Source organism: Centropristis striata, chromosome 9 (assembly GCF_030273125.1).
Source record: "Centropristis striata isolate RG_2023a ecotype Rhode Island chromosome 9, C.striata_1.0, whole genome shotgun sequence".
NCBI lineage: Eukaryota > Metazoa > Chordata > Actinopteri > Perciformes > Serranidae > Centropristis > Centropristis striata.
Genome location: NC_081525.1, coordinates 34,139,139 through 34,164,937, shown reverse-complemented (window position 1 = coordinate 34,164,937; position 25,799 = coordinate 34,139,139). Strand labels below are relative to the sequence as shown.

Sequence of the window (25,799 nt, the reverse complement as noted above, 5' to 3'; positions counted from 1 at the left end):
AAAACTTGTATTAATTTTAATGTAATCACAAGCAATCTCTAGCAGTTTTAGACTTAATCTTGGCATTAACTACCCTACTCTTGCACATACACTGCGGCTTTATGCCTCTTTAATATAGTTCTTAAAATAATAAAATTACAATTATGTTTAATCACTTTCATGTCACGTCATGGATCCAAATTACCTGGTGCCTTTCCCTGGAGAAATCATTGGCTATCACAAACCAACTACGAGATGTAGAGGGTCACGCCGTGAGCAGGACAATGAAAGACAAATCCGACAGTGGTTCATTGAATGCTGGTAAGGGGCTTGTTATGATTTTTGTAATTTCAATCATAATTGTATGTGAGCTTTTAATCTGAATGCAATCAATGTGTAGACAGTAGACACAGAGCTCTCATAATCAAGCACTTTATGAAAGCCAAGGTAACTGTAAAGTATTCAGTGTTGATATGCTGCCCTCCCCTGGTTTGTGATAGACACAACAAATAAACAATTTCTGATCAGCACATTCATATTTGTGGATAGGAAAAGGATTTAAAGTTCTTCCATGCAGTTTTCCCAATGATTCACATTGCAGATTAATAACTATTGATCCCTGTTGTTGGTAGGGGACTAAAGCTACCTCAGGACCACACACCCCATGCCATCATTGTCAGATGTGAAGCAGGGCTTATCTCCGTATGCAATTTTAACATTAGGTATGAAAGTTATTTTATTCACATTTTTTACCAAGGTGCCTCACTAGAAAGATTTTGTCTTAATAATCTCTTTATTATTTTTGACAGTGTAAATGCATATGGAAAACATTTAGGTAATGGTGCATTCTGTTTTTTAATTTTGCAAGTCCAACCTCAGCTAGACTGTAATAAGTCTATAATAAACTGTAGCTAAAATACAAACACTCATACCCCTTAAGGATAAAAATGCCTCCATAAAAACTACAATTTTTGATTCTTTGATAGACTGTAAAAATCCCCCAAGCATTCAATAAAGTGATTCATATTTTTGTGTATTTTCCATTTTTCTGAAGATTGAAATTATGAAATTAATGCATACATGTTATTTAAACACATACCCATTAGTTGTTAGCAGTGCAGCTTCTTGAGTTCCATTTCAAAACAATGCAGTATAATCAATATTTCACTCAATATTTACATTCAGTAGGCTGATAAAAAAAAAAGCAGAAAAAGCAAAAAGCAAAATCTGTCCTGATTGCATTTTCACAAATATAATAAAAATTTCACAAATTCCAGTCCAGATTTGACCATTCTAGGGACAATGGTTTTCCATCTGGACCTGGTATAAATTTATTTAAAAAAAAACAGGATAAAGCCTGTACAATCTGAAAGTGTGTGGTAAGACTAGGCCTACCTAATGTCTAACACACTTTCATAAGAGTAAGGTGTATAAAAAAAATATAATTTTTTATTTTATTTTAAAACATAAAAACAAAAGCAAAACGAGGATCGGTCGCTCAGCAATGTAAGTTTAGGTTCCCTTAATTTTCCCCGTTACTGCCGAATCGGAAGCGGGTTATTTAATTTGACATGAGACATTTTATCCACGCGGCAGCACGAGACCCTGGAGTACCCTACCTTCGACATCCGGTTTGGGACTTTCAAAATAAGTGTTTAAATCTACCGTTCACTCCAATGTGTTTCTTCTAAAAAAAACCCAGTAACGGGTAGGTGACAGGTAAGTTTTGTTTTTTTTCAAAGAAATATCTTTGTAGTCTGACAAGGTTTTCTATTATTCTTAAGAATGTGGTACCAACAAGAAACATTTTATTTTTGGGATAATTTAAAACATGCTTCTGCAAAAATAAATACTTTCGAGGCTAAATAACAGTGAATAAACCCATAGTAGGCAGATATACCGTGTTTAATCTGTTTTGTATGTAAGGCTGCAGTGTGTGCTGAACATTTCTATATTCCTCCTCTAATATGACCGCTGTCAGGTGTAGAGAATCTGGACCAGAGATATTGTGACACACAGAGGGGGAGGGTTTCCAAACACAGATCCAGAGGATTAGGTGGAGTGTTCAGCTGTTTTGTCGAGTTCTAAATTCACTCAACACATCCTCACATTGCCTTGGTTTCTTTAACATTACTCTATTTATAGCCTTTGTGCACCATCAATAGGATGCTACACACGAGAAGGCCCACATTTCATGATATCAAGTTGATCTATTGGCTGTCTTCACTGTGACGGAACACAGGCTTTGGGCTTTGTCTTAAAGGAAAATGACAATATGCTTAGAAATAAGCAAGAACCAATGAACCAATTAGTAATCCAATACCTGTTTTGTTGGGATATGTAAGCAAGAATATACTTTTATTAACACTTCCCACTCAAATGTCCAAAAAAGCTGTTAAAATCTGTAATGAATGTTCTGCTGAGATCATCGTTCCCCTCTCAGTGACGACAACTTGTTTTTTGTGCCCCAAGAGATTATCCTGTCAAGTTTCACTGGATTTAGGAGTGCTCAGTAGCACATGGAGCTGTCTATCAAACTGAGGCAAACACAATGCTGGGCAGTAGTGGCTTTGTTCCGTCTGGATGAGGGAACCCCACTAAATTAAACCTTGTTGTTTTAATGCAAACAAACACCCCACGCCAACACATGTTGAAGTTGAAGAAGCTTCAGGCATTAAAGGGATAGTTCGGCTTTATTGAAGCGGGGTTGTATGAGGTACGTATCCATAGTCAGTGTGTCACCTACAATAGATGGCGACTGGCATGTCCCCAGTTTGGGGAAGCAGGCATTAGGACAGACATGTACAGCTGTGGATGGGGGGGCTGCAGCAAAACATATTAGCAATCACACCGCTAATCAGTGCCTGCTATATTTAAAATATTTCCACTGTTTTACCTTGCTGGCAAGGGAGGAACTGAATGCATCATCTATATTCTTATCAATTCCACCAGACTTCTTTGAAAAAAAACAGTAATTTTACCCGTTTTTATCATAAGAGTCTGGTAGCTTTGAAGAGAGCTTAAACAGATGACAGTCTGATGGCAAGGTAAAACGGGGAAAATATCCTAAATATAATGATGCAGACTGCCATCTACTGTTGGTAACACACTGACTATGGATAATACCTCATACAAACCCACTTTAAAAATATTCAAACTGTCCTTTTAATATCTGCAATTCATGGCTGCTGTGTGATTGTATCCCATACTCTGATGTCAGTAAATGGCCTCACACAGGAATGCTGATGAGTGATTATTTAAGAGAGGATGTGTAGGTCTTCATATCATATAATCTTTTGTGACCTTTCAGCTGCAGCAGTGGTGGAAACCCCCTGTGTAGATCCATGCACTTTGATCTGTCTAACCACTGACAGATATGGGTAAGTCTTGTGAAGAGAATTTGATTAAACTACATCAACCAAAGACAATACACATGCTCTTTTTTTGTATTGGACCAGTTGTTTTGGTGGAAGAGATCTCAAACAAGCACTTACTGAGATGCTTCCTAGTAATTTGCACTAAGCTTGTCTGTCATTCATTCATGCACACAAAAACCATCAAACACACTAAGCCTTTTGTATACATTTTGATTGTTTTTGATAGTTCCACTGATGCTGGACATCAGTTGCCTCACACCATTTAAACCATAGCTATCTTTGCCCTCATACTGACAGAAGGCTATTTTGGAGGTTAGTATGTGGGGAGAGATATGTCAGCTGTTCACCACTATGCTCCATCAAAGCAAGAAAAAAAGAGAAAGCGTTATAGGCCGTCAGCTTTGGGGACAGGGACGCAGCTTGCAAACTTAGGCATGCTTTACTTTGGCTAAACGTTTGTTGTTAATCTTAAAAGCTTTGTGTGAAACTAGACAAGACTTGGATTGATCACTTGCCATGGTGGATGTTTATATCCTCTTTTTTCAGGTGAAAGTATTTTGTTTTTCTGCGACAAGAGGACATGCAAGGATTTATTCTCGCTAGAAAACCCCTGGCAAAGTTGAAGGTGGGTGAATCGCTGCAGATGATCTGATATTATATGACGATTCTTGTATTATTTTGGTAAGTTTTTTCATTATTTCTTCATTTGTTTACTTTGGGAAGTAGTTAAATCATATACTGCGCACTTGTATTAATTTAAGTTTTGTGAAAGGTCAATATCTTCTCTCAGCTGTGCTTTACTCATCTCATCACTTGTTTATTTTCATCTTAGATAATATAACAATAGATAACATAACTGATTAGGCCCCTAGAGGTTATCTAATAAATTACTGGCAAATTGAGTATTGTTGTGGTTGTGTGACGCACAATGAAATTTCAAATTTTCTAGTAGGTAATGGGAAACTGACCCTCCTCTGTGAGTACTTAAAAAAACCCTCCTAATGATGATGGGAGGAGCCAGCCTCCAAAACGTGTGTCATGGTTTCACATATATAAATCAGTAGTGATTGGCGGTTCTCATTTGGCCGCTCGTTTGTTTTTTTAAGCATCCCCCTCTTCCCAGTTCAGTGCATGCAGTGGGATGGAGGTGGCATCACAGCTGAGTCTATATTGGTGGTGCTGAGCTCAGCCACGTGAAGTGACAGAGATTACTCTGCTCTTCATTACTGAGGGGGACTGGCATGCCATTGCAGGGATCAACCATATCAGAGTGATGCCATGTGTATCCATTTCGATAGGCCTGTGTTGCCATTTTGGAAGTGATGGTTTATATCCTTCTTAGCCTGAAAGGAATTTGTTTGGCATGTGAAATGACATTTTGGCCCAAATAAACAGGGCATACATTGCAAAAAAGAGTAGCTGAAAGATGCTAAATGCTAGTTTTTATTCTGAACCAGACCGTTTACCTGATACCTATTTTCATCATATTATAGTTGTAGCCCTTCTGTGATAACTGTGGTAAAAAGCAAACAAGATTCCCCAAATCACACTGACTGAAGAGCAGGAGGCATGGGAGACAATATACCTGGAGGAATAGTAGCTGCTGCAAGTAAGTTATCTTCTTGCATAAAATGGTAAATTTCAATGTAGTAGCAAATGAGCTGTTGAATCTCTAATGCTGCGTGTGTGTTTGTGTGCCAGAGAACCGTCTGCAGGTGGTGAAGGGCTTGGAGGATGTGGAGGTGTCTGAGTGCGAGAGCTGCTCCTTTGAAGTGACCCTCAACCTGGCCTATATCGAGGGTCTGTGGACCAGAGATGGGATGCAACTTAAGTCTAAACCCAACTGTCGCATCAGCACACACGGGAAGAAACACTCCCTGATACTAAACAGGGTGGCTTTGGGAGACACGGGCCTGTTCTCCTTTCAGGCCAACGGCATTCAGACTTCAGGCAGACTCAGTGTCAGAGGTAAGGTGGTTAACTAGACTGAGCTTCTAGTCTTCTAGAGCTTCTAATCCTGTGTCCATGTGACCAAGACACAGACTGTATATAGAGATGGTCGACGCCTCTCTGTTTCCTCCCACTGACAAAAAAATAAAAAAATAAAGCCATATCACAGATGCCATTTTTTTTCAAAGGATAACAAAGTCAGTACCTGCCCTACTCTGCCTTTGTTGGTTTGGTCATGCCTTTGCCATCCTTGGAAAAATAAATATCCTGGGCTGATGGATTTTAATAACTTTGATCACCTGACCTCTCACCTGCCACCATCAACAGGTCATAATTTAAATTTTTCCGATACATTGGTTTATGAACCTGCAAAATGACATTCCCATAATCCTCAGCTGTGCTTTGTGTTTAGTGTTGTCAATGATGAAATGTTAACATACCACATGTTAAACTGAGGTGGTAAACATGGTAAACATAATGAACATATCGCTGTATGATTGTAATGACTGCTATCAAAGAGCGGCTACCAAAAGATTTCTAAAGTTTTGTTTGGCTGCTTTAACTGAACTTATTGTCATTGTTGGGTTATCCTCTGCCAGCGAGGGACATCCACATAGTAAAGGAGCTGGAGGATGTTGACACGATGGAACGTCAACATGTGAACTTCCTGTGTGAGGTTAACCTGGTGGATTTGGATGGTCGGTGGTACAGAGATGACTGCCGGATTCGACCTGGAGACAACATCAAGATCAGACACCAGGGTGAGAGAGCAACCACATGGAATCCACAGAAACAAAAGCGTATAAATACTCCCCAGTGCTACTTGAATAGTAAACTCAACTTTGCTAAGAAGCTGTACAAAGCACAAAAGTTATTTGATTTCGATCTGATTGCAGGTAAAACTCACGCCCTGATATTCAAGTCTGTCAGGCCAGAGCATGCTGGAGAGATCAGATTCACCGCAGAGCGTGTCTCATCCTATGCAACTCTCACAGTAACAGGTGAACCACCTGTCTAATATCCAGTTCACCATGCATTATAGAGGAAATAATAAAGTTGCTTAAGGTTTACAGCTTGTTTCTCCCTTCTTTAGAGCTTCCCGTCCAAATAGTGCGGCCTCTGAGGGTCAAGATCGCCATGTATCACCACCGTGGTCTACTGGAGTGCCAGGTGTCACGACCCAATGCGCAGGTCAGGTGGTACAAAAACAGGAGGGAGCTGCTGCCCAGTAAGAAGTACCAACTGATCAGCCAAGACATCTACAGGCAGCTCACCATCGATGACGTTTGCTCTTCAGATGAGGATACTTACACCTGTGATGCAGGAGATGACAACACCTCTTGTCAGCTTCTGGTGGAGGGTGAGATGCCTGCTGTCACAGTAATTCATTCATTCTTTTGTATCATGAATAGTAAAACATTTGGAACATAGACTGGGAGTTGATGTATTATCAGGGCACTGAAGACCTGGGAATCACTGGCCTACTACCAGTGGTGGAAAGTAACTAAGTACATTTACTCAAGTACTGTACTTTTTGAGGTACTTGTACTTTCTTGAGTATTTCCATTTTATGTTACTTTATACTTCTACTCTGCTACATTTTGAAGCAAATATTGGACTTTTTACTTACTATATTAAGCTGACAGCTTTAGTTACTTTTCAGGTGAAGATTTAACATGAAAAACATGAAACATTTAAAGTGATGAGAATTTTTTTTAATTAAACCTCATAACAGTAAATTAAGTCGTTTAAATGAGCCCTACCTTGAGAAGATTCAAACACTGCTTACATAAATGCATCAATAATAATAATCCAATAATATATGTGTAATATATTAAACAGTCTGAGTGGGTCCATTCTGCATGATAAGTACTTTTACTTTTGATACTTTAAGTACATTTTGATGCTGATACTTCTATACTTTCACTTCAGTAAGTTTCGAATGCCGGACTTTTACTTGTAGTGGAGTAATTCTACAGCGTGGTATTAGTACTTTTACTTAAGTAAAAGATCTGATTACTTCTTCCACCACTGCCTACTACATATTATGAGTAATGCCCATGTGTCTTTCTGTTATGTTAACTATACAGTTTGGAGTTGTGTCAGTTGTGGTGATGTGTATTTTGGCTGTCCATGCAGAGCAGGCGATCAGCATAGTGCGGGGGATGAGCTCAGTGGAGGTGGTGGAGCCGGAGCCAGCACTGTTCCAGGTGGAGACCAGCCTGAAATCCGGGAGGCCTCCCCGGTGGACGCTGAACGGTGAGGTGTTGGAGCCTTGTGCCGCAGTGAACATCGACAGGGAAGGCACCCTCCACAGCCTCTGTCTCACCTCCACAGAAAGCACCATGTCTGGCCCTGTGGTCTTTGTAGCTGGCAAGAGTCGCTCCACTGCTCAGCTTACTGTCAAAGGTGAGTTGGATAGCAAGTAAGCAGTTTTGTTGCAGGTAGACTGAATTTTGATCTCAAAAGAGCATCAAGCCACTTAGCCCTACAATGGACTGCTAATCTTTTAAAAAAAAATGCTTTATGTCTTATGTATGTTAAGTAGGGCTGGGCAATATGACCTCATATCAAAATCATCATGAATTGAACATTTTACCTCGATTACGATTAATGGACGATTATTTTGTTTTTTGTCCTCATAGTTCACTGACATGGTCTCTACTGTAAATATGCTCCCCTATTAAAGCTGGGATATTTTTTCTAATGAAAGAATGCATATCTTTGTGATTTTAAAGAAATGAAGGAAACACACATAGATGAACTATTTTGTGGTTATTTGATGAATATATTGAACTGAAATCAAAGCATCTGATGATGATAATCATGAAAAGATAATCAAAACTGAAATTTTGTTGCATGTTGAACGACACCTAGATCCACTGCAGTTTGCATATAGAAGTGGCAGAGGTGTTGAGGATGCAGTTGTCACTTTATTAAACTTTTTGTTCAGGCATCTTGAGGGACAGAAGACATATGCCAGGCTCTTATTCATGGACTTCTCCTCAGCTTTTAACACTATCCAACCCCATGTACTTGCTGATAGGCTCCTCCATCATTTTAAGCTGAATCAGAACCTAATTGGTTGGATAACTGACTTTTTAACAAACAGGACTCAGTGTGTGAGAGTTAACCATGTTCATTCCAGTGTGCTCTCCTCTTCCACCGGACTAAAAGACTCCAGGTCTCATTTATACCAACTGCCATTTATTTAACTAATAGAAAGTAGCCCTCAAATTGCTCATCTTCACAAGTCTGCTTCTTGCACATCTGCACATTGCACTTTTTACCTATACTAGGTAGTAACTCTCCATTTAGGGGTATCAGCTCTGCAACAAACATGTGTCAGTGATTTTATATATGAGTATGGCGTTTCTTTGACTGTGTTTTATTAGATATTTATTGGGTCTTAATATGTTATCGTTGTGTACCTTGTCTTGTGTGTCCTGCTGCAAAACAAATCTCCCTTCAAGGGACTAATAAAGTGATTCTGATTCTGATTCTGATTCTGATTCTGATTCTGGAATGAAAATGTCACATTTTAGTTTTAAAGTAGAAATCAACTTCTCTAAAACAGTAAAAAGGAAATAACTTGTATTTCTTGCAAACCGTTTTTCCTCTTGACTACAAACTTGAGTTGCTCAGTTGGTTCTGTTTGAGTTCTCCTTCACGTTGCTTCCATGTCATGGAGTTCCAAAAATAATTGAAATAATCGCCACTGGGAAGATTACATCGTACTGGTTCTTAATGTCAATTTCGATTAATTTTTCGATTAATTGCCCAGGCCTATGTCTTCTGCATGATTCTGAAAATGATGAAGTGAGTAAAGTGAATTAATTTATTATCTTGTAGGAGTGTATCAATAATTGGCTTTAAATCTCTCCCATCCAGAGCGACCTCTTCAAGTTGCACGCCACTTGGACGATGTAGAGGCGAAGGAGAACAGCTCTGTGACTCTGAGCTGTGCGTTTGCACCCTCTCCCAGGCTGGTGCGGTGGTTTAAAGGTCGTACGGCTCTGAAGACCTCAAACAAATACAGCATGAAGAGAGAAGGGAAACGAGCACAGCTGACTATTCATGGCCTGACAGGGATGGATGCAGGACAGTACCGCTGCATGGCCGGGGGCTCTCAGAGCACAGCATATGTTAAGGTAGAAGGTAGGTGGGAAAACTGAGGTGTGAGTAAAAGGAAGTAACAATTTCTTTATTGGATATTTAATATTGTTTAGAACAACCTCTTTATGTTCAGTTCATGATTCTGCAATTTATATTCCCCTGTTATAATAGTGCGAACGCTGAAGCTGGTGAAACACCTTGAGCCAGTGGAAATCGAGGAGGATGGCATCGCTAGATTCTCATGCGAGCTCAACTATGTGGTCGCCAATGTTGAGTGGCTCCTCAACAATGTTCGCCTCTATTGCAACGTCATCAACAAGATCCAACACATGGGCACTTTGCACAGCCTCACAATCAAGAAGCTGCGGCCACAAGAGAGCAGGATCACCTTCAAAGCCGGCCTTCTCTCTGAGACAACCACCTTAAAGGTCAAAGGTCAGCTTGAGGAAAAAACAGTGTATGATTTGGAGTTTTTCTGATACCTGAACTTGAGTTTGTTTGAGAAACATGCACACTTATGAATAATGATCTTGGCTCCAGAGCGCCCAGCAGTGTTCCTGAGGTCCCTGGAGGATGCAGCAGGAGAAGAGCAAGGGGAAGTCTGCCTACAGTGTGAAATCTCCAAAGAGACAGTGACCCCCGTTTGGAGGAAGGATGGTATGGTGCTGACTGCTGATGATAAACACGAGATACTCCAGTTTGGGAAGTCTATGGCATTGATCATCCATTCCCTGAGCAAGGATGATGCTGGACAGTACACCTGTGACCTGGGCACCAGCCAGACCAAGGCCAAAGTTATTGTGCATGGTAAGTCGTAGGAAAATGTTGATTATTTGGGAGAGAGCTATAATGTAATTTAGTAATAAATGTTTCTCTCTCTGCACTCATATTTTACTGTAATAAAGCTGCTTTGTTAATATCTTTGTCTACAGACTTACACATCACTATTGTTCAACGTATAAAGACAACATCTGTCCTGGAAGGCGAAAGCTGCACTTTTGATTGTCAACTCTCTCATGATCTCAATGACGAGCCTTCCTGGACCATCAATGGCCAGGTGGTGGTCACCAACAGCCATACCCAGGTTATCAATAACGGGCGCAACTATAAGATGACTATTAGTGATGCTATACTGACTGATGCCGGAGATGTGGTCTTCACAATTAAAGACCTGAGCTGTAGGACTATGCTCTTTGTTAAAGGTGAATACCTGGTTGTTTTGGATAAAAGATCAGCAGTGATTTGGTGGATGCGTTTATACAAATGGCCCTTCCCTCTCCCCTTCTTTAGAGAAGCCAGTGCACATCTTCAGGGAGCTGTTGAATGTCAAGGCAGTGCCAGGCGAAGATGCAGAGCTGAGTTGCGAGATCACTAAACCAGAAGTCACCATCCGTTGGCTAAGAAATGGCTATTTAATAAGGCAGAGCCCCAAATATGAGATGAGTGTGGAGAAAAATCTGGCACGATTGGTGATTAAGAACGCCACCATCAAAGACTCTGGAGAGTACTGCTGTGAGGCTGAAGGTGTTGCCTCAAGGGCCAAGCTGGAGATCAGAGGTAGGTGAGAACTACAAAAATAAATGTAAGATGAGGACTATGAACAATACAATGTAGCGTTGTGCAAAAAAAGTGTAATGCCTGATTTTACAATGTGGATCAGCTACTGCAGAACTAAATGAGAGGCTTAACTGAATTTACTAAACTTCGTTATTCCTTTCAGAACTCCAGCACACATTTGCAAGAGAGTTAAGAGACACACGGGCAGAGGAAAAGGGTAAAGTGACCCTGGAATGTGAGACCAGGCGGACGGCCAAACGGGTGACCTGGCTGAGGGGCATGGTGGAGCTGAGGTCTGGTAGGAAGTACGTCATCAGGCAGAAGGGCGTGGTGCTGTCCCTGACCATCACCGGTCTGGAGAAATCGGACACGGATGTTTACACATGTGATGTCGGTACCATGCAGAGCCGGGCACAGCTTACCGTGCAGGGTGAGAACATGCATAGTGAAGGGAGAACTGGGCATTGCATCACTGTAATTCAGGTTCATTGTAGTTTGGCTAAAGGGAGGCTACTGTATGTGGAGCAGATCCTTTTAATTGTCAAATGAGTTGCAGGCGAATGTCTGGGATATTCTGTTCCCTTTAACTGAATGATAATTTTATTTACAAAGTAAATACTGAATAAAAAAATAATAAATATTCATGCAACAGCTAACATGTGGAATCAGATAGAAGAAGAATATAATAGAAGTTAATGTAACTCTTTAATTTATGAAAATGCTGCTAAACTCCCTAATTAACAGCTAATTTGCTCAAGGAGAGAGAGAGAAGAGTGCATGACAGGCTGCTGAACAATAGTTTAGCTGGCAGTAAATCTTCTTGTGATCTGTATATGATGTAATGAGGATTTTTGACTTTGACACCCTTTCTATGATTCTCTCAGGTCAGAAGGTGTTGATCCTGGATGAATTAGAGGATGTTGAATGTCTTGAGGGCGACACGGTCACATTCAGGTGTCGAATTTGTCCCAGTGACTTCATCGGGGTCAAGTGGTATCTGGATGAGACTCTGCTGTACACCAATGAGCTCAATGAGATCCAGATGGTCCCGGGAGGCTACCACACCCTCACATTTAGACAGCTTGCCCGCAAAGATACCGGCACTATCTCTTTTGCAGCGGGGGACAAAAGATCCTATGCCTCACTGTTGGTTCGAGGTGAGGCTTTAATCTGCCCTGCAGTTTTAATGTGTTTTTTCATGTCCCATTTCTCAATTTGGCTTCATTTCTTTTGTTGCCAGAGAGGCGTCCCACCATCATTAAAGCACTCGAAGACTGCGAGGCTATCGAAGGAGGTGCTTTAGTTTTGTCTTGTGTGACATCCAAGCCGTGTCACATCCTGTGGTACAAAGATGGCTGCCTGATGTGGAACTCCTCAAGGTATTCTGCTAATCGTTCTGGCTGTGAGGCCTGGCTGATGATCCGGGAGGTCTGCAACAATGATGCTGGAGCATATGAATGCAGTGCTGGATCTGTTACAACTAGGGCTGTAGTAACTGTTAAAGGTATGATAGCAATGTAGTGCCTGTTATTACAGTACTGGTATTGTTTACAGTTGCCAAACATTAAATTCAAGAAAGATGTGAGTGATTATATAGGATTATACAGGCATTTCTTCTTATTGTTGAACAAATTATGTTTTTCCTCCTCATTGTAGCTATCCCAGCAGAGTTCACACAGTCTCTGCAGAATGTGGAGGCCAAAGAGGGAGAGACCGTGACCCTGACCTGTGAATACTCTCTGCCTGGGGTCCACTACCACTGGAAGAGAGGTTTTGACAGTATCAGGCCTGGAGACCGGTACCTGATGAAACAGAGGAAGACAGTCAATACCCTGACCATCAAAGCCCTGAAGCCTGAGGACTCAGGAGAATATTCCTGTCAGTGCAGAGATCACCGCACGACAGCAAACCTCAAAGTACAAGGTATGTCATGAACTCCTCCTTTAATTTCAAATGTCTCTACCATTTCACATTTTGTTATTGTTTTGATTGACAGACTTCTAGTGCCAAAATGGCATACTGTTTAAGATGTTTTATTGTTTTGTGTGTTGTGGTTTAAAATGTGTTGGCATATTATTATGTAATGCATGCCCATGATTCAGTGTGCCACCTTTTGTTTTCCAGCTATTCCCATTACATTCGTACAGCAGTTAAAGAACATGCAAGCAGAGGAGGGAATCAATGTCCTGCTGCGCTGTGAGCTGTCCAAACCTGGAATTCCAGTAGAATGGAGAAAGGGAGATGAGCTGTTGAGAAATGGAGTAAAACATCAGATCAGGAAGCGGGAGACCTCCCTGGAGCTTCTGATATGGAAACCTGTCCCTGACGACAGCGGGGTCTACAGCTGTGTGTGCGCTGATCAGATGACATCTGCCACTGTCAAAATCACTGGTATTACTGACCTCATTTATCAATTGGCTAATTGGTTTGATTTAGTGGTTTTAATGAATTAATGAATCACCAATCATTGTTCATCTCAACCCATGGTAACTCCTGACTCCTCAGCTCTTCCAGTCACCTTTAAGCAGAAGCTGAGGAATGTGCTGATTGAGGAGGGCAACACTGCAGCTTTACGCTGTGAGCTGTCGAAGCCTGGTCACACTGTGGAGTGGAGGAAGAGCGGGAATGATGTCATCAGGGCTGGAGAGAAATATCACATGCGGCAGAGAGACTTGCTGATTGAACTGAGGATCTTTGACGTCACACCTGAGGACAGCGACATTTACACATGCATCTGTGGGAACATAGAGAGCACTGCAACTCTGACTGTTAACGGTAGGTGTTTGTTACTGACAGTTTCATTACATTCTGTTTTGTATGTGGCAAAAAGTCATGAATAAATGACACAACAGTAAGTAATATTTTGTACACAATAACAAGTTGGTTACTCACAAAAAGTATGTGAAATAAACAGCAAAACATAATTTAGGCTAAATCCCATTACCACCCCTATGCATACTGCATACAAATTTCACTTAAAATCTCAATTTGACATGTCAAGGGTTATCAGATATCTTATCTCAACAAATAGCGATAGCAGCTAGCTAGCCACCTACACAAAAGGAGCACCCGAATATTATCATCGGCTACGACTAACTAGTGATTCAAAACAAACTTGACAGTTAAAAATGGCTTGAACATAGTATCATTACAAGACTGCCATGATCAAAATGAAAATACTTACATTTGTGTGTCTTCTTGGCTTGATCCATCGCTGCCTAAAAGTTTGCCGGCGGGCTTTAAACTTCAGTGACAGGTTACATGGGGGATGCTGGGAAATTCCTCTGAGCCCTCCCTTTCAAGTGTGGTCCTTCGAAAGCTTCATTTCAACATGACGAGTAAAAACAAGGCGAAGGGGGAAAGGGTAGGATTAAGGGGTGGTAATGGGAGTCAGCCTAGTATTAGGTTCGAGGTAGAGGTTAGAAGACAAAAATTACTTGTGAAAATAACTCGTATTTTAATATCAAGAGTTGTTCTTAAAAACAAAGACTGCAAAATTCATCAAATTTTCAGAGAATAAGCAGTAATACTAAATAAAACAAATAAAAAAGCTAGGATTTAAAAGAATATGAAAAGGTACAAAAAGAAAAGAGAAAAGTTAAAGTGTAAAATACTCTGGTTTTGATGTTGAATCATGCAGCCAGTAGAGATCTTAGCATTTAAGAACTGAAAATATTACATTTGCAACTGTAACCCTCCATCATTTTGCCAGGTGCTTAACTTTATTGGCATTCTTGTCACTGGTGCAAAGCACCAAATCACGTAAAAGAATATATAATATATAATAATATATATATAATAATAAATAATATGCCATGACTTGCTTTTCATTAAATTCTTGTGATTATTCATTTCTGTCTCAATACCTAACTATATATTTGCCTTTCAGCTCTTCCTGTCACCTTCAAGCAAAAACTGAAGAACCTCCAAATAGCGGAGGGACAAAACATCACACTGTATTGTGAAATCTCCAAACCGGGTGTCCGAGTGGAGTGGAGGCTCGGGGGAGATCTGCTGGAGAATGGAGAGAAGTACCAGATTAGACAGAGGGACTCGGCCCTGGAGTTGATCATCAGAGACGCTGAACCTGAGGACAGCGGGCTCTACACATGTGTGTGTAGGGAGCAGAGGACAAAGGCCACTGTTAAAGTTATTGGTATGTCCAATGTGTAAGATGGTTGTTGTGAATGCTCTTTAGTTTCTTTGTTAATTGTCCTTTGACCCTTTTGTAGAAGTGTTTCTTTAATGTTCTTGTCTGTGTTCTGCTTCACATGCATAGTTCAATATTTGTGTTTGGTTCAACAGCTGTTCCTGCCACATTTAAAGTGAGTCTGAAGAGCCAGGAGGCTGAAGAAGGGAGCAGTGTGACATTACACTGTGAGCTGTCAAAGAAGGGAGTCCCGGTGCAGTGGCAGAGAGAGAAGCAGGTGCTGTCGGAGGAGATGTATCGAGGAAAGTATGAGATGAAGCAAGAAGGAAAGACGGTTCAGATGACCATTTTCAACGTTCAACCAGAAGATTTCGGGAAGTACAGCTGCATCACAGGAAATGAGAAAACCACTGCTGAAGTCAAAGTGAAACGTAAGTTTGAAGCGTGCCAGTGGGAACACATTTCAAACTTGTCACCTGTTATTACCTTTGAAATGTTGCTTCTTATAATGCAACAAAAGAAAAACACTGAATACAGTTCAAAAATATACACTACTGGTCAAAAGTTTTAGAACACACAAACTTTTCCTGAATTTAATTGAAAGTGATGCAGTTTAATGTCTCAGTGTACTCTGAAATGAATGCACATTTGCAACATTTAAAATTCTTTATTGAGCATGATAGTGTTTTGAAAGTACAAAAAAGATTCAAAATCACATTTTATGTTGGACAAAATGACAAAAAAAAGACACTAAAAGTCACAAAATGACCAAAAAAGACACAAAATGACTTACAAAGACATGAAAAGAATTCAAAATAGCCCAAGACTTCATAGAGTTAAGTTGTTAACCCATTTCTTGTTCCCTGAAAAAAGGCCTACTTGTATAATTCTGAAATGTACATTATTTTTCAGTTTTGGTTACCCTTACCTTTTTTTATTTACCTCTGGCAGTTCACCACTTACCTCTGTACCCTTTCAAGCTGTTCATTTGATGTGAACTGCTTGAATTTCAATAAAAAAATGGAAAAATTGGGGTGTTCTAAAACTTTTGACCGGTAATGTATATATATCCACAACAGCACTTCCCGTAACATTCAAACGAGAGATCCAGCGCCTGCTGGTGAAGGAAGGGGACAGTGGAGTTTTCTGCTGCGAGCTCTCCAAACCTGGAGCTGCAGTGGAGTGGAGGAAAGGCCGTTCGATTCTGAAGCCTGGAGACAAATACGAGATGAAGCAGGAGGGACCTTTCACCAAACTGGTCATCAACAACGTAGAGGAGAGCGATGCTGGCAAATATGTCTGCAAGACTAAAGACCGCCAATCAACCGCTGAGCTCATCGTCCAAGGTGAGAGAAATTCAAGTCAAAACTCTCACACAAATGTTGGAATAATTATTGTGGATCACAATTATTCCTCTTTTTTTGAACTTTCCCGATGTATTCAACAGAGTCACCTAGACGCAGACGTCAAAGAGGTCAGCTCTAGTTTAGTAGAATAAAAAACACAGTGGGTCTAATCACTGTGTGAGTTTGTAGCTTCACTCAACCTTCATGGAGACATTATTGTGGCTTATGGCTTAATGTTACAGTACTCAATGTGTACTGTACATTACTTCTCATGAGCTGGGTCATCACATCAGATGGGTGTTCAGGTAGTGGTTTGCATTTAGATACATCCATGGATGGATTATGAGACAATGGATAGTTATTCATTTGAAGTTATTTTTTTGTCTGTGGTTGTTTTGCCCCTTTTTTGTAGTCATTTTAAGTGTCTTTGTAGTTGTTTTGTATCTCTTTGTCGTCTGTGGTTTTGCCTCGCTCATAGTTGTTGTGAGCTTCTTGCGTCTCTTTGCAGCTCTTTGTAGTTGTTTTGTGTCTTGTTGATGTCTTTTTGTGTCTAAGTTTAGTCATTTTATGTTTCTGTCTGGTTATTTTGAGTCCCCTCCCCGTTGAAACATGTCTCTTTGAGGGACGTTTTTGTAGACAAAGTCTATTGGGCCTCTGACACATTGGGCCTCTGGACCTGTGCCCAGTAGGCTGGTTCACTCAGTAATCCATCCATGGATACATCCCAAACAGTCCTGTACCTAAACTCTAGCATTAGCTTTAGTGTTTTTCATGTGAGTGATATGACATGTTTATGTAATATCACATCATACAATCCATTCCATTGTTCATTTTGAACTGACTAATTAGTTCAGTAGAAAAAGTTATGCGCACGGAAGATTTCATTTTTCATCACTGCTACAGTGTAACTTCCATGTCATATGAAATTTGCATGATTAGATTTTTGTTACCATATTTCCTCCTTAGAAGAGATTAGTGTGGTCATTTTTCTGTCATGGTTCAATCTTTATTTTGGCTTATGTCTTAGGGTGAGACACTACAGGTTAATAGGGTAAACAGTTGAATCATTAAACTTCCCCATTTGATTACTTACATTAAGACAATTATTTTTATTGCAAGTAATTGCAAGAAATGTTATGTTTAAATATCCATATGAGGCATTCTCTAAGGAGAAATCTACAGATGCAAATAGACAAAGTTTAGTAAAATGTAAAAGAAACACCTATGTGTGTAATTTGAAGGATTGCTTTACACTAGCCTGAAATTAAACCTTTTTTATGGAGGCAACATAGCCCAGAATCCCAGAACTGCAAAAAAAATCTTGAGCTATTCAGACAGAAAAACAAGTTCTCATTTTGAGGATTTAAAAAAAATGTAATCATTGATTTAAAGTATAGGATAAACTTTTGATTTTTTTTTAATAAGAATTTGTTTAAGAGTTTACTCTAATTGGCAGATCTACCACCGAGTTTTAAGATGCCACTAGTCAACCAGGAGGCGATGGAGGGCAACAGTGTGGTTCTGCGCTGTGAGCTCAACAAACCTGCAGCTTCAGTGGAGTGGAGGAGAGGAGGAGAGCTGCTGAGACATGGAGACAAATACCAGATGAGGAAGAAGGATCTGCAGGTGGAGATGAAGATTACGGACCTGAGTGTGGAGGACACTGGAGATTATACCTGTGTATGTGGAGAGCAGGGTACAACCGCTAGGATCATTGTGAATGGTGAGTTCTGTATACAAGTTGTTGTTTTGCTTTTTGAGTTCATAAAAGTTATTGTTAGTGCTTTCATTAAATGAGACATTCCTCCACATGAAAATTTGGATTTGGTTTCTGTTGTGTCTGCTCTAGAGCCGCCCATCAAATTCATTCAAGAACTGAAGAATATTCAGGTGCAGGAGGGCAATGGACTGACACTCTGCTGTGAGCTCTCCAAACCCGGCGCTCCAGTGCAGTGGATGAAGGGAGACAAAGTGCTCACCAATGGCGAGAAATACCAGATGAAGCAGAACGGCTCCACTTTGGAGCTCCTCATCAGGAAAAGCCAGCCGGAGGACAGCGGCACATACAGCTGCGTCTGTGATGATATAAAAACTACGGCCACCATCATCATCACTGGTGAATGCAATTAAACACATGTAACAGAAAGCATAATTGTGCTTGGGGAATTAACACATCTTATACGTATTATATATTTCTTTCACTCTTTAGCGATCCCGGTAACTTTCAAGCAAAAATTGAAGAACCAGGAAGTTGTGGAGGAGGGCAGTGTGACCCTGCGCTGTGAGCTCTCTAAAGCAGGAGTCCCAGTGGAGTGGCGGAAAGATGCTCAGCTTGTGACGGAAGGAGAGAAATATCAGATGAAGCAAGAGGGCAGGATGGCTGAAATGCTGATTAGAAATTTAACTCTCGCAGATTTTGGGGAGTACAGCTGTTTTGTTGGCACTGTTGTGACTTCAGCTGACATCAAAGTAAGAGGTATGTTTCCCTACAGCTAGTACAGTGCAATCTGTGGGAAGACTTTCCGGGGTGAATTATTGTGGAATTTATTTTGATTAGACAAGACCAGTCTCTGTTCATTGGGACAGTAAGACTCTTTAGTCAGTGGCCTCAGAGAGAGAAAAAAAAAGGTGTACGAATGGAACAGACCCAACACACACAATTATTAAGAACTTAATTGCAGCACTTTTTATTATTGGTATTTTTAACTTTTAATACGTTTTTGATATGTCCATTTTTATGTCCATTCAGTATTAAGCATTTCGTGCCTATAATTTATTTGTTGTAAAGCACTTTGTTCTTCATTTCATGTTTGAAAGGAGCTATACAAATTCATTATAATAATTGTAAAAAAAAGTTATGAATTAATATTATTATATGGGAAGACTGCTCAGCTGGAAATGTGTTTCCCAACCACAGTGAGAGAGAACGTGTTTTTCCTACAAAGGAAACATGAAGATGTGAAGCATTTGAAGTAGGGTTGCACCAGACTTTGACAAAACTGATCATTTTACTTAGCTGAACATGGGAGTTGCTGGTCTATCGCTACTTTGATCAGTTAGTTTGTTTATGTTATTGTGTGAATTTGGCTTTCTGCTTCTGCAAACTGGAGGCATGAAACCACCATCTGCTGTAGATAATACACTGACTTGATAAGTAACTCATGCAACCCCACTTCAAAAAATCCAAACTATCCTTTTAAGAAATCAAACAAGAAACAATTGCAAACTGTGCGGAGTGAGAGTGAAAAATTCAGATTTTGCTTATTTTTTTCTTTTTCTTCAGCACTTCCTGTCACATTTAAACAAGAGGTGGAGAACTTGGAGGTGAAGGAAGGGGACAGTGGAGTTTTCTGCTGTGAGCTCTCCAAACCTGGAGCTCCTGTGGAGTGGAGGAAAGGCAGAGTCGTCCTCAAAGCTGGATACAAGTATGAGATGAAACAGGAGGGACGTCTCACCAAACTGATCATCAACAACATGGAGGAGAGTGATAGTGGGAAATACACCTGCAAGACTAAAGACACACAATCAACTGCTGAGCTCACAGTGAAAGGTAAAATAGAGTTCCCACACTAAAAACAAGACATCTCAGCCTTTGGTAATGCTTTATAATAAGGTCCTTAATAACCATTAATTAACAAGTAATAAGGCATTGTTCTCGCTTTAGATCCGGTAGTTTCAAAAAGCATAGTTAACTTATAGTTACCTTATAATAGCTGAGCAATAAAGTATATTTTAATATCAATAAGCAAACAAAATAAGATGAATAAAGGCATGGCAAAGACATAATGGGTGGGTCATGGGTGTTTGTAATGAAATGATTAACACCTATATAAGCTTATAAACACACAATAATGTCAATAAGCATCTTGTAAGGACTTACAAGGGCCTTATTACTTGTTAATTAATGGTTATTACAAGGACCTTAATATAAAGCATTACGCAGCCTTTTTGGGAGTAAGAATTTTTCAATCAAATAATTAGTACTTATTAGTCTTTGGTTCGTCTGCTTGCAGCTCCTCCCATTACATTCAAGACAAAGTTAAAGAACCAGCAGGTGGAGGAGGAGAACAGCGTGACATTGAACTGTGAGCTGTCTAAGCCCGGTCTTGCTGTGGAGTGGAAGAAAGGACCAGAGCTGCTGAAGAATAATTTTAAGTATCAGATCAAAAATCGAAACAGCAGCATGGAGTTGGTTATCAAAAATGCACAGCTGGAGGACAGCGGACTTTATAGCTGCGTCTACGGTGACGTCAAGACCACAGCCAACATCACCATTACACGTAAGGGAACATTCTGTTTTTCTTGTAGAAAGGCCTGCTTCATCTGGTAACAGTTTTTTTCACTTTATGACATAACCTTGGTTCTTCCACAGCGATCCCTCTCACCTTTAAAATGGGTCTGAAGAACCAGGAGGCCCCTGAAGGAGGCAACGTGACCCTTCGCTGTGAGCTGTCCAGGGCCGGGCTGCCTGTGCAGTGGTGGAAGGCGGAGGACCAGCTCTGCCACGGGGGAAGATTTCAGATGATGCTGAAGGGGAAGACAGCCGAGATGCACATCAGAAACGTCCAGCCTGAGGATGTTGGGGAGTACAGCTGCGTACTGGGAGAGCAGAAGACAACAGCTGAGGTCAACGTGAGAGGTATCTGACATGCTGCCAAAAAAGGGCCAAAAGTTACATTTCCACCAAGGGGTTCCTGGTGATTTATGTCCTGAGACTGCTTTTCCAGGAACTCTAAAGCTCCTTCAGCCTGTTGTTGTCTGCATTTCCAAAGTAGTCTAAAGACCTGCAAAGTAGACATGTTTTTATTTATTTATTTGTTTGTTAATTTGACGGGGACAATGCACAGCTTCTTAGCTGTACTAGAGTTAGCTATAAGCTAATTTTCATCTATAGTCCCTGGGCAGGAAACAGAGAATAACAGAAAATGTACAATATATAGAAATTGTGCAATATTATTAAGGCACAAGTAGTAGAAAATGCTGTAGAAAAAAGGATAATAAAATGCATAGTAATAAGTAATAATAATTTTTACAACATAGAGTTGCAACAGGTGTAAGTGTTTTTCTATTGTTTTTAAACATGCTTTTACCTTCACTTTCAAATCAGCAAAAGGTGTGTCATACTATATTTGACTGTATACTGAGCTCCAAAATGTTGAGAATGCTAATCTGCCAAACTCAGTTCCTGTATGCTGTATCACACAGTCATCTCTATATGGGAGTTTCTAGTTGTTCTCCCATCTACTTGGCGCTGTGATAATCATAGCATAAATGAGTCCACTGGCGTATGAAAAAGCAATATCCAATGTGACGAGGGCTGCTGATAATTGCAGGGTTAAACACGCTGCAGGTTTTTACAATGTCACTGCTATGGCATTTAATTCAACTTCTGCAACACACCCTCTATTTGCTTCTCTTACCAGCGGCAGCATCAGTGTTCTTTGAGAAGGAACTGGAGAACCAAGCAGTGATGGAGGGGAAATCTGTGCTGCTGTCCTGTGAAGTTTCCAGTGCTAATGTCCCTGTCACTTGGAAGAAGGACAACATTGTGGTGGAAGAAGGAGGGCGTTGCATTTTAAAGAAAAAAGGCCCAACGCACATGTTGGAGATAAAAAAACTGCATGCAGATGATGCTGGAGAGTACTGCTGTATCTCCAGAGGCAAGAAGACCATAGCCAAGCTGGTTGTGAGGGGTAAGTACAGTAGAAGTTCATCTTTCATTTTATCCATTATTTACTAATATATTTGACTAACTCATTTACAGTACAAGAAGTGCGGCATGAATAAAACCAGCAGGCTGCTCTCATCTAAGTTGTTGTAAATATTTCCCATTCCATCGCTAAAAATCCAGCTGTATATAGCTTCCTCCTTCTCCACAGAGCGCGTGCGGATCGTTTCAGAGCTGCAAGGTATAACGGTGACAGCGGGCGAGGATGCAGAGTTTGAATGTGAGCTGAGCCACGCAGATGTGAGTGAGGGTGTGTGGTGGCTTGGGTCTAGCCCCCTGCAGAAGAACGAGATGAACCAGATGACGTGCCAGGGTCGACGACAGAGACTGGTCCTCACCATGACCACACCTGACGAGACGGGCATCGTGGCATTTGTGGTCGGGGAGGAGAGGACCTCTGCTCGTCTGCTAGTTGTTCAAAAGGCCAAAGGTGAGAAAACACATCAAGGGATAGAGGGGGAAAGACAACATACAGTACTGTGTGATTTTTCAGCTGATATGATTTCCTCTGTCTAGTTTTATTTGAGGAGAAGCCTAAAGACGTTGTGATCTTGGAAGGAGAGACAGCCACTTTGTCCTGCACAATCTCTGATTTTACCTCCTCGGTTACCTGGAAGCGCAACCACATCCCCCTCCAAAATGGTGATAAATATGAGCTACGTAAGGAGGGAAAAGTCAACCTCTTGGTTATCCGGGACGTGGATCCTCTGGATACTGGCACATACTGCTGTGATACAGGAGATGTGCAGAGCAGTGCCAAGCTTACTGTAACAGGTAAAAATAGAAGTGAACTGTTATGCTGCTATCTTTAAAAAAAATAATTCAATGCATCAAACTATACTGTGAAATGGCTACATTATTACACCAAATGTCTCTCTTTCCAGAGCTCCCTCCATTTTTCCAAGAAGAATTGCAGAGTGTGGAAGTTGAGGAGGGAGGTTCAGCCTCTCTGTACTGTGAGCTGTCTAAACTTGGAGTGCCAATTCAATGGAAGAAGAACAGGCTGCCGCTTAAAGCCAGCAGAAAGTGCGAGATCAGGCAGGACGGCTGCCTTCTCCAGCTTCACATCAAGGAGCTCAAACTTGAAGACAGTGGCAGCTACTCGTGTCAGGCAGGAAGTGCAGAAACCACTGCCATTGTGACAGTGAAAGGTGAGTGCATTTGGATATGTGAACAATTGCTTTGCTTGCATTTAACCACGCTACAAAATTATTACAAAGTTAGGATGTTGTATAAAACGTAATTAAAACTGAATGCGATAATTTGCTAATCCATTTTGACATTTATTAAATCAAGAAAATGTACAAAGCAGAATATTTAATGTACAAACTGATAAATGTTTAATTTTTTTGTAAATACACTCAGTGTTTATTTATATTTTATACTGCATTCCAACTTTTTAGGAAATTTTACTACATCATATTACTCTGTCACAGGAAAGTAGTGTACTTGTCAGTTGTCAAGGAACTTTCCTGTGATTGTGTGAACTCCCTGGAAGTCGTTGCATTCAAGAAATGTTCCAAAATGTAACTTAACTATATTTTTTCCCTTCCCAATCCTTTTTTTCAGAGCTCCCTCCATTCTTCAAGAAAGAATTAAGGAGTGTTGAGGTAGAGGAGGGAGGTACAGCCTCCCTGTGCTGTGAGCTGTCTAAACCTGGAGTTTCGGTGCAGTGGAAGAAGAACCGGCTGCCGCTGAGAGCCAGCAGGAAGTACAAGATGAAACAAGATGGCTGCCTCTTCCAGCTCCACATCAGTGAGCTCCAACCTGAAGACAAGGGCAGCTACACATGTCAAGCAGGAAATGAAGAGACCACTGCTACTGTGACAGTGAAAGGTGTGTGCATTTTGAGACTACAGATGGATGTACATTATAGGAAACTAAAGTTAATTATTTTTCCATTTTCCAGAAAATATATTTGATTTATTACCATATGACATGCAGCAAAAACCACTGATCTATCTACTAAAACCCCTTTTAATTTTTTTTACCCTCTTAGAGCTTCCACCATTTTTCAAAGAAGAATTGCAGAACCTGAGAGCTGATGAGGGAAGTTCAGCATCCCTGTGTTGTGAGCTGTCTAAACCTGGAGTCTCAGTGCAGTGGAAGAAGAACAGGCTTCCTTTAAGAGCCAGCAGGAAGTATGAGATGAAACAGGATGGCTGCTTCGTCCAATTGCACATCAATGAGCTCCAGCCCGAAGACAGTGGCAGCTATACATGTCAAGCAGGAACTGCAGAGACCACTGCTACTGTATCAGTAAAAGGTTTGTGCATTTTGAAATCTGCAGGGTTAAATTTTAAAGTATCAGGAAGCTCTAAATCATGGAAACAAGCAAACTTCTATCAATTGAATTTGCTGAAACTCAATATTTCCGAGGAGAGCAAACATCACTAATCTATCATGTCTGTCTACATCTTATTTAGCAATAAATATGATAAAGACTTAAATACTATTTCTGCTAAGTAAAACACCCCATATGTTAATCTCTACAATTTTAAACTTCACAGAACTCCCACCATTTTTCAAAGAAGAATTGCAGAACGTGAAGGCTGAAGAGGGAAGTTCAGCCTCCCTGTGCTGTGAGCTGTCTAAACCTGGAGTCTCAGTGCAGTGGAAGAAGAACAGGCTTCCATTGAGAGCCAGCAGGAAGTATGAGATGAAGCAGGACGGCTGTGTCCTCCAGCTGCACATCAACGAGCTCCAGCCTGAGGACAGCGGCAGCTACTCATGTCAAGCAGGAAATGCAGAAACCACTGCTACTGTGAGAGTAAAAGGTGTGTGTGTTTGGAAAATCTTGACTAAATTATAACATTTTTAGCATGCATTGTACTGTGCAATGCTTTGCTGTACTTGTCCAATCTATCTGGTGGTCATTATGTTATCCTACACTATACTGTTAGTTAAACCCAGCCAGTTATAAAACATCTTCACCAACGTTGAGAGGTCTCAAACGCTGTTCCCTACACATGTACAATTCAGTTTTTTTCTTGCCAACTTTCCCAGAACTCCCACCATTCTTCAAGGAAGACTTAGAAAGTGTGGAGGCTGAAGAGGGAGACACAGCCTCCTTATACTGTGAGGTATCTAAGCCTGGAGTGTCAGTACAATGGAAGAAGAACAAGCTGCCTCTGAGAGCCAGCAGGAAGTATGAAATAAAGCAAGATGACTGCCTCCTCCAGCTGCACATCAAAGATCTCAAACCTGAAGACAGTGGCACTTACACATGTGAAGCGGGAAGTGCAGAGACCACTGCTACTGTATCAGTGAAAGGTGTGTCATCTGGAAATGAGAAATTCAGTTTAATACATGAGTTCAATCACACACCGAACAATAAACTACTGGTGAATCTTCCTGGTACTCAGCTGTTATTATTACAGTCCCATCCATCTACATTGTACATTTGCCGACAAGTCTTGATAGTCATTGTATCACAAAAGTCAGTTTTTTATCCCCTTCTGTTTAGGTTTCAAGCATTTTCACATTAAACAAAATTTTTCCAATCCTTACCCATTTCCACAGAGCTCCCACTATTCTTCAAGGAAGACTTAGAGAGTTTGGAGGTAGAGGAGGGAGGTACAGCCTCCTTGTGTTGT

The 25,799-nt window shown here is 40.7% G+C and overlaps 1 protein-coding gene across 1 annotated transcript in view; it reads left to right on the top strand.

The window, feature by feature from the left end:
* The first annotated feature begins 4,925 nt into the window (after positions 1-4,925).
* The window catches only part of obscna (obscurin, cytoskeletal calmodulin and titin-interacting RhoGEF a), a 46,003-nt gene continuing 25,129 nt past the window's right edge, over positions 4,926-25,799 (top strand). The window contains exons 1-35 of the mRNA XM_059340391.1: positions 4,926-4,965; positions 5,058-5,324; positions 5,906-6,067; positions 6,203-6,307; positions 6,400-6,666; positions 7,446-7,715; positions 9,198-9,464; positions 9,594-9,857; positions 9,963-10,229; positions 10,355-10,624; positions 10,713-10,979; positions 11,143-11,409; positions 11,864-12,136; positions 12,220-12,483; positions 12,636-12,902; positions 13,104-13,370; positions 13,485-13,754; positions 14,869-15,090; positions 15,285-15,560; positions 16,209-16,475; positions 17,932-18,198; positions 18,325-18,591; positions 18,685-18,951; positions 19,759-20,025; positions 20,489-20,755; positions 20,848-21,114; positions 21,899-22,168; positions 22,355-22,633; positions 22,720-22,977; positions 23,088-23,354; positions 23,773-24,041; positions 24,205-24,469; positions 24,714-24,980; positions 25,210-25,476; positions 25,726-25,779. Coding sequence (XP_059196374.1) covers positions 4,926-4,965; positions 5,058-5,324; positions 5,906-6,067; positions 6,203-6,307; positions 6,400-6,666; positions 7,446-7,715; positions 9,198-9,464; positions 9,594-9,857; positions 9,963-10,229; positions 10,355-10,624; positions 10,713-10,979; positions 11,143-11,409; positions 11,864-12,136; positions 12,220-12,483; positions 12,636-12,902; positions 13,104-13,370; positions 13,485-13,754; positions 14,869-15,090; positions 15,285-15,560; positions 16,209-16,475; positions 17,932-18,198; positions 18,325-18,591; positions 18,685-18,951; positions 19,759-20,025; positions 20,489-20,755; positions 20,848-21,114; positions 21,899-22,168; positions 22,355-22,633; positions 22,720-22,977; positions 23,088-23,354; positions 23,773-24,041; positions 24,205-24,469; positions 24,714-24,980; positions 25,210-25,476; positions 25,726-25,779 — 8,617 coding nt within the window. The remainder of the gene's footprint in view (positions 4,966-5,057; positions 5,325-5,905; positions 6,068-6,202; positions 6,308-6,399; positions 6,667-7,445; positions 7,716-9,197; positions 9,465-9,593; positions 9,858-9,962; positions 10,230-10,354; positions 10,625-10,712; positions 10,980-11,142; positions 11,410-11,863; positions 12,137-12,219; positions 12,484-12,635; positions 12,903-13,103; positions 13,371-13,484; positions 13,755-14,868; positions 15,091-15,284; positions 15,561-16,208; positions 16,476-17,931; positions 18,199-18,324; positions 18,592-18,684; positions 18,952-19,758; positions 20,026-20,488; positions 20,756-20,847; positions 21,115-21,898; positions 22,169-22,354; positions 22,634-22,719; positions 22,978-23,087; positions 23,355-23,772; positions 24,042-24,204; positions 24,470-24,713; positions 24,981-25,209; positions 25,477-25,725; positions 25,780-25,799) is intronic.